This window comes from Micropterus dolomieu, linkage group LG03 (genome assembly GCF_021292245.1).
Source record: "Micropterus dolomieu isolate WLL.071019.BEF.003 ecotype Adirondacks linkage group LG03, ASM2129224v1, whole genome shotgun sequence".
NCBI classification, from domain to species: domain Eukaryota; kingdom Metazoa; phylum Chordata; class Actinopteri; order Centrarchiformes; family Centrarchidae; genus Micropterus; species Micropterus dolomieu.
The window spans coordinates 34086348-34094916 of NC_060152.1; the positions used below are offsets into that span (position 1 = coordinate 34086348).

Consider the following 8569-nt stretch of genomic DNA (forward strand, 5'->3'; position numbering starts at 1 on the left):
GTGACCCGTGTCTCTGCTGTGTGGTTTTCGTGTCTCTGCTGTGTGGTTTTGACCCGTGTCTCTGCTGTGTGGTTTTCGTGTCTCTGCTGTGTGGTTTTCGTGTCTCTGCTGTGTGGTTGTGACTCGTGTCTCTGCTGCGTATTTGTGACTCGTGTCTCTGCTGTGTGGTTGTGACCTGTGTCTTTGATGTGTGGTTTTCATGTCTCTGCTGTGTGGTTGTGACCCGTGTCTCTGCTGTGTGGTTGTGACCTGTGTCTTTGATGTGTGGTTTTCATGTCTCTGCTGTGTGGTTGTGACCCGTGTCTCTGCTGTGTGGTTGTGACCTGTGTCTTTGATGTGTGGTTTTCATGTCTCTGCTGTGTGGTTGTGACTCGTGTCTCTGCTGTGTGGTTGTGACCTGTGTCTCTGCTGTGTGGTTGTGACCTGTGTCTCTGCTGTGTGGTTTTCTTGTCTCTGCTGTGTAGTTGTGACTCATGTCTCTGCTGTGTGGTTGTGACCCGTGTCTCTGCTGTGTGGTTGTGACCTGTGTCTTTGATGTGTGGTTTTCATGTCTCTGCTGTGTGGTTGTGACCTGTGTCTTTGATGTGTGGTTTTGTTTCTCCCAGCTCGCCCTGCTCGTCGCCTTCCTGTGCGTCCACTTGGTTCGGGGTTGGCCCAGCTGGGCCGCCTTCCAGTTTTTTGAGGTGGTGACGCTGTGGTTCCTCATCGCCCTCATCATCTTCTTCCTCATGCATCTCTTCAGGCTGCAGGGAAAGATGCCCTGCATCAACTGGCCGCTGACGGTGAGGACAGTCACACCAGTGTGTGTTTAAATATTTGAAGCTGCAGCAGGTTCATCAGCAGTGTGCATATTAATGTCTTCACACTCTCACTTCTGCTTTTCCACTGAACTTCTGTAATACAGATCTGACTGTTCAGAGTTACATAACAGGAACTTCAGCCAAATTGAAAAGGAAGGAGGGAAGCATCTGTAGTAAACGGAGAGTTGCAAGTGTCAGTGTCATCTCATTAGTTCATATTAAATTAACTAAATTCCTGTTTTTATTTTAAGCCAAAAAGCCAAAGTTTCCTCTTAAGTCTCTCATGTTAACACAGGAAGTAGCCACCAGCAACTGCCATTGTTTTACAAACTGTTCATTGAATATCTTAAGTCAATTGAGCTGTTTCTGAAACACAGCTAAAATGACTTACTGTTTGGATGAAATATTTCACAGGATATTCAGAAAGTTTGTGTTTTTTTTTGGCTCAGTGACCTGATCTGCCTTCCAAGCAGGAAGTTCCAACTCTGAAAAGTGAAGTCAGAGTTGAAGCACCTTAAACCTGCATCGGTTCTAACAGCCAGCAGTTCAGCTGCCGTCATCTCGACCGCACCTTATGAGAAAATGAGGCTACGGCTGTATTCGGAACCGCCTACTACATACTACTGGCAACCGCAGTATGTACTGTATACTGTACACTGTATTAGGGTTGGGCCGACAGACCATGCCATCGTCCATCGGTGATGGCAGACAGATGGTCGATCGTTGAGCAGGGTTGATTGTTCCACCCGCCATCCAAATAGAAACCCAATCATATACTGTATGCAGTATGTAGTATACAGTATGAAACTGTTATATGATATATTTTGCAGTATGCCATGTCAGGCTTAGCCAGTTTCCAGTTTTCAAAATCAGAACAAAAGGAGGAATATAAATATAAATTTTTTTTTTTTTTAAATTGTATGTAAGGAGAACAAGCCTGCAGTCTGTAGCAGATGTTTGCTTTTGTATATTGGTGCATAAATAAGAATTATATGCAATAAAAGCAAATAAAAAAGCAAGTACTGTAACCACAACTGTAACACAGTAATCACACTAACAAAGTAATGTCTATTTAGAATAATGATAATAATAAAGCAGCAAGAGATTTGAAATCTACACAGTTGATTTCTCACCTCAAAACCTGTTAGGAGTGGATTTAGTGATGAAATACCGTATGAAAATTGTAAAACAAGTTCTGTTGTCTTCCTCTAAAAAAATACCGGTTGTTGTTACAGTTGTAGCGCTTTGCATTATGGGCCACAGTACGCGAGGTAGACAGCAGATTGTTTCCGAATCAGTACGCCATCCGGGTGTTTTTGGCACACTGCAGATTTTGCCTTTGCTTGCATACTACATACTACATTTAGGCCAAATCAGTACGTACTACTAGTATAGTAGGCGGTTTCGAATACAGCCTACTTCTCAGCTGATTTATTACCTCAGTAAACACTTTCCTAATGAGTTTATGGTCTCAGTCGCTAGTTTCAAGTCTTCTTCAACACAACATAATGTTCATTTAGTAGATTATGGTCCCATTTAGAGCAAAATAGACCAGAAGGGGAGGCAGGGGAGGCTTTAGGGCGGGGCTACAAGGTGATTAACGAGTGGTGATCTGTCAATCAGGATAGAGGCGACTCATATCCACGCCGTTGAAAAAGCTTATTAGGAGTCGGCTGTTCATTTTTACAGTAAGTACGTTTTGTTTTAAAGAGGTGGTATTCTGCTTTTTGGCCTTTTCCCTCTCCTTTATTGAGTTATTTACCTTTTTTGTGCATGTAACAGGTTTGCAAAGTGAAAAAACCCAAAGTCCAGCCCAAAGTGAGTTCCCATCTCCCACAGAAAACTCTGCTCTGAACTGAAAACAGCTCATTTGTAGTCCGCTTTTCTTTCATCCCTGTGACGTCACAGGGATGAAAGTTAAACATGCCTCATATAACGCTCGCCAAGCGGCTACTCCGACACGCCCTCAGAAACAGCGAGCTGCAGCACACAGCTCTCCTCTCCCTTCCAAACACTAGCTACCCTCCAGGCAGTCAGTGGACATAAAGTTGTTCCTGTGATGTAGAGACAGAGCTCAGTTAAAACTTTATGGATACAGATTAATAACTCACTGCTCTGAAACTCTCGCTCCAGTCCATAGCTAAAACGAAGCCTTCAACACAGGGTGAAAAGAGGAGCTGCAGCAATGTGCAGTATGACAAAAATATAACCATGTAAATCTGTTCTGGTACAACCTCTAAAAAAGATTATGAACCTGAAAATGAGCAGAATACCACCTCTTTAAGTCTGTTTGTTGCTAGCCAAAATTAGAATCCCAGTAAAATCACAGTTAACGTGAATTACAGATGCACCTTGCCAACCAAGCTAGCTAGCTCCACCGAACGTTTTACAACGGATGGGCTGTAACCTTACTCATCGTGCTGTTACGGCAGGTGAGATAAGTTTCGTTTTATGGTCGCGCTGTTGGTAGGAGAAACAAGTTTCGATTTACGGTGGAGAGACTGTAACATTACTTGTCGTGCTGTTGGTAGGAGAAACAAGTTTCGATTTACGGTGGAGAGACTGTAACATTACTTGTCGTGCTGTTGGTAGGCGACATAAGTTTCGTCCACGTTCGAGCTGTTTCTCAATACAGAGTTTGCCAAGTTCGAACTTCTGTACTTTAAAGCTTGGACTTGGCAAGTTTGGCTCAGGAGTACAAACTCTGAGGAACGGGAGCAGTCTGTCGTTCAGCAATTGGAACAGCCGCGGACTTGATGACGGCCTGACCCGTTAGCGGGTAGGACCTCACATCCCTGAGAACGTTGTAGCAAATATTTTAATCAGCTCTGTCTTGACAAATCAACCACATATTTGGAGTTTAAACAACTATATTCCCTCATAAAAAACCTCTTAAAACTGCATTTCATGACACAAGAACAGCAGTATAATAACTTACAGTTGTGAGTTTTCTCCTCCGATATTTCCGCTTCTTGGCGGCGAAATGTAAACTGGGATATCTGGCGAACCGAAGTCATCACCGATGTAGGCTCAGTAAAAGAGGCGGAGCGAGAACACATCCGGGTATTTGGCTGTACTTGGCTAGATGCGGACTTTTGAATTGGAACAGTACAACATTGGCTGCGACTGATTACGTTTCACAAGAACACAAACACACAAGAACGCAGATTGAGAAACAGCCATGGTCATGTCCGGTTCCAAATAACCAAGATGGCGACAGCTAAAATACCAAACTGGAGGCTTCAAAACGGTAGTTTACACCCTCTTCTTTTATATTGTTTAGGCTGCCTGTAGCACTGAGTTGGTGATTTGCAGGTTAAAAGTGCACTAATTTTGTTTGAAAGCTGATATTTCAGTTTATAGTTTGGATGTGTTTCACAATGAAATAACTAGACATCAAAAACAAAAAACATATAGAGCACAGTTGTCACCTGAGTCCAGGCTGAAACAGCAGCGGTGTTAAAGTACATATAAAAAGATAAGAAATGCCGACTACACTGTTTAATCCAGATGATATGTTGGTGTGAAGCCTGTATGAAGAAATCTCCTGCTGGTGTTCGAGGTTATTAGAAAGTTTCCTTCTTGGTGTCTTTGATTAAAACTTCTTCCGTCACTCAAGCAAATCTTTTTCTGCTGTTTCAGGAGTTCTTTCATTACTCTGTCGGGACCATCCTCATCTTCATCGCCTCCATCGTCGCTGCTGTGAAGGCCACAGGAGTTTCAGCGCTGGTGGCTGCATCGGTACGTAAATACAGACACTGCGATACCTGGGAAAATCTAGAAAGCACAAACACAAACAGTTAATTTTATTCCTCTTTTTATTGAAAATGCCTGACAGTGTGCTTCTTAATATATAATTGCAAACATATTCTGCCCTTTATCTTAATAAAAATATGTTAAATGTCATTTTTAGAACACGAACACAAACAGCCTTAAATGTGAATAATCCTTAAATTTCTGCTTTGAATCATATTAAGTGATTTACAGTTAAATATAATTTATTATAAAAGCCACTCACTTCCCATGACGTATCCACCTGATTGTTCTCGGTTCTGGAAGGTACTGCGTTCTGTACGTGCTGATGTAGTTTGGCATATCAGTCTTGTACAGGGTCAGAAAAAATTGCTTTGTTTCAATCGTCCCGGCTCTCCACTATATTATAAAATAAAACATAATAATATAAGGTGAAAGGTAGTATATAGTATATCATAATGTACAGTATAGTAGAGCAATATAGCTTAGAATATACAATAGAATAAAGTATAGTAGAATATGTAATGAATGATAATCAGTAGTATAATATATAATAAATACTTGCAAATCAGTCCAACCTGTCAGACCTCTAGAGTTTTCAGCTAGAGATCGCAGACTGGGTGGATGTCTGTGGTTCCTGGAAGCAGAGGCAGAGTGAGACCTCTGTCCGTTCGCCATCTACACCAAAACAAAACCATTACCGTCCCGTTGGGAGTTCCCCACCCTCTGTCCTTCCTGCGTCTCTCCCTCTAATTACACAGGAAGTCACACTGACCTCAAATCTCCCCGTCTCCTCCGGCAATCACAGAATCCGTTCTGTATTTCATTGTTTTATTAAACTTTGTAAAATAAAAAAACAAATGTCCACTTCATGAACCGCTGGATTTATATGACATGTTTTCTTGTTATAATGGCCTCTGTTGTGTGTTTGTCTGTAGGTGTTTGGGTTCATAGCGACGTTCCTGATGGCCGTTAGTTTGTGGACATCCTACAGTGTGACCTGTGGCCCTCATCAGACTGGTAACGTCTGATCTGTTTTTAACATTTCATTTATTTTATATTTAGCCGCTCCTTGTCTGCTTCTGGGTGCCGCAGTAACACATACGGCACACAAACACATCACAACACAACAGGACATTTTAGTGACGAGTAGAGCCCGGCGTGCTGACATTATCAAACGACCTAATTGTAGATAAGTCTGCATCGGTGTTTATAACAGCTGATTAAGGACGATTAAAAAATGAACCGGAGAGACGGATCTAGGGCTGAAACGATTTATCAGTTAAATAGATTAATTAAATTACTAAAAAGCATCGCAAGCAGCATGCAAATTATTTGCACTGAGGCTTTGTTTAATCCATATAAAACGGACATTTATTACTTTCACAGATCGCACTTACGTTGTGAACACGACATGATTATGATGCCGCTGTTTGCAAAGTGGAGGAAGAGAGAGAAAATAGCGAGGGACAAAGAAAGTGTCCAAAGTATGGGATTATTTCAAGCTGTAATGTTACAGTCTCTCCACCGTAAAACGAAACTTGTGTCACCGACCAACAGCGCGACAAGTAATGTTACAGTCTCTCCACCGTAAAACGAAACTTGTGTCGACGATACAAGTCAGTTGATATCAGTCGGGCTTTAGTGACAACATTTTAAACCAGTTACACTAAACTGTGAATAGCAGTAAAAACAGCAGTATTATAACAGGGAGGGAGACACAAATAGCTTCTGCTTATACCTCCACGCAGTAATTTATCTAATACAGCATATTGTAAATTCAGGAAAAGACAATAACAAACAGTTTTGAGAACATGTTTTCACTGCAGAGATGTTCAGCATTTTCCTTTTGAAAGAATGACGGCTGCTGTTCAGAGGAGTTTCGTCTGGGCGAGGGTGGTATGCACATGTTTAGACACTCTGCCGTAGTTCAAACTTGAGTTAAGCCCTGTTGTTTACATTCGCTGGTTGACTCAGTTGTGGTGGTGGGGGTGCACAGTAGAGCGTTGATGTGAGCAGAGACGTGAGATGTTCAATGTGAAAGATCGAGTCCCTCGGTACTTTACGGAGTCAGTATATTAAAACAAAATATTATCAACACATACAATGTGATTTATTATTATTGATTAAGCCTCACAGCATTAAATAAAAGAATTAGAAAGACCAGCTGCAACATTAAAGTGATACATCTATCAATAAATATAATCCATTATTATAAGTACATTTTTCTGAAATGAGCCAATCAGCGTGATTAGTAATTTTACCTTTTATTAATCTCATCGTTCTGAAATCTCATTAGAGGCGAGTTGTTGCAGGAAGACGACCCTAGAAACAAGGGAGAGCAGTCGTCTTCCTGCAACAACTCGCCTCTCATGAGATTTCAGAGCGAGACTTTAGTTTCCTGTTACAACCAAAGGTGGTCACAGGGAGTCTCTCGTAGGGATCCTGTCCATGGTGTTGTCAGACACCACAAAGGTTCTCAAACAAACTCTGACTGTTGCACTGGTGTTAAACTATGACTGTGAATACGAAGTTGGTTAGTTGAGTCGCGTGCTCCGTATTTTCCCCAGAAGAAAGCACGTTTATAGTGTCAGGATATGAGGAGTTTAAAGACACGTTAACGGTGGCCGACAAAGTCAGGGAGGCTTGTTGGCTTCGCATTCAGTGAAATTATCTTCACAGTGTTCTTTATGTAGGCTAATTCTCTATTATTTATTTATGGACTCTTCTTTAATGTATAATATCATTAAGATGTAGCCTAAAGGTACAAATGCACATTATGTCCATTGTATTAAAAAATGGACATGGAGAGGGGGAAAGATTTTCCAGGATGAAAGTAGTAGATTCACGAGAAACTAAAAGTCTAAAAATTTGAATATTCTCTGACATTGTAGTCAAACATTTATGAGAGAAAAAGTGTTTTTCGTTCAAGGAACCACGTCGCTTCACTTTGCAAGGCTGCAACATCAAGCCGTGTATTATGCATGCAGTGGAAAATTATATTAGAGTTCACAATCGGACTTAGCGCAGTGAGGAAATACTCGCGAGTTTAGCCCACAATCTCAACATTATCATGCACCTTAGAGACTGCCGTGGACTGGTTGTATTCAGAAGAAAATACCAAAGTGATATAGATTTTTTGTGACATAAATTTCAGATTTTTGTTCACTTTCATTAAGGATTTTTTTTTCTCAGTTTATTAACCCCCACCCTGGCTACGTATTTTTTGGAGAATTCAATTGTAGACTACAGATGAGCTCCATCTAAGAAACTATCCCGTTTTGAGATGCTTTTACCGCTATCAAGTGCAGCGGAAATCCTTCATTTACAAGTCAAACGTGTGAAGAAACACCCGGCTGGTTGGATGCAGTGCACCTCACAGTGTCACCTTTTCTCACTTCAGTTTCCTGTTAAAGCTTTTGATATTCAACAGCAGTGATGGAAAGTACGTTTACTCAAGCACTTTACTTAAGTACAGTTAGCTTTACTTGAGTATTTCCATTTTCTACTTCTACTCCACCAAAGGGAAATATTGTACTTTTTACTGCACTATATTAATGAATGATGAATTGATGAATGCGGCCAGGTACAGGGATATCCTGGACGAAAACCTTTTCCAGAGTGCTCTGGACCTCAGACTGGGCCGAAGGTTTACCTTCCAACAAGACAATGACCCTAAGCGCACCGCTAAAATAACGAAGGAGTGGCTTCACAACAACTCCGTGGCTGTTCTTGAATGGCCCAGCCAGAGCCCTGACTTAAACCCAATTGAGCATCTCTGGAGAGACCTGAAAATGGCTGTCCACCAACGTTTACCATCCAACCTGACAGAACTGGAGAGGATCTGCAAGGAGGAATGGCAGAGGATACCCAAATCCAGATGTGAAAAACTTGTTGCATCTTTCCCAAAACGACTCATGGCTGTATTAGATCAAAAGGGTGCTTCTACTAAATACTGAGCAAAGGGTCTGAATACTTATGACCATGTGATATTTCAGTTTTTCTTTTTTAATAAA

The 8569-nt window shown here is 41.4% G+C and overlaps 1 protein-coding gene across 2 annotated transcripts in view; it reads left to right on the forward strand.

The window, feature by feature from the left end:
* cmtm7 (CKLF-like MARVEL transmembrane domain containing 7) overlaps nucleotides 1-8569 on the forward strand; it is a 13638-nt gene that overhangs the window by 2573 nt on the left and 2496 nt on the right. Inside the window, exons 2-4 of one of the 2 annotated variants that reach the window (XM_046043815.1) lie at nucleotides 606-782; nucleotides 4443-4541; nucleotides 5492-5573. In XM_046043815.1, the coding sequence (XP_045899771.1) occupies nucleotides 606-782; nucleotides 4443-4541; nucleotides 5492-5573 (358 nt within the window). The remainder of the gene's footprint in view (nucleotides 1-605; nucleotides 783-4442; nucleotides 4542-5491; nucleotides 5574-8569) is intronic. The other variant, XM_046043814.1, reaches the window with a different exon arrangement.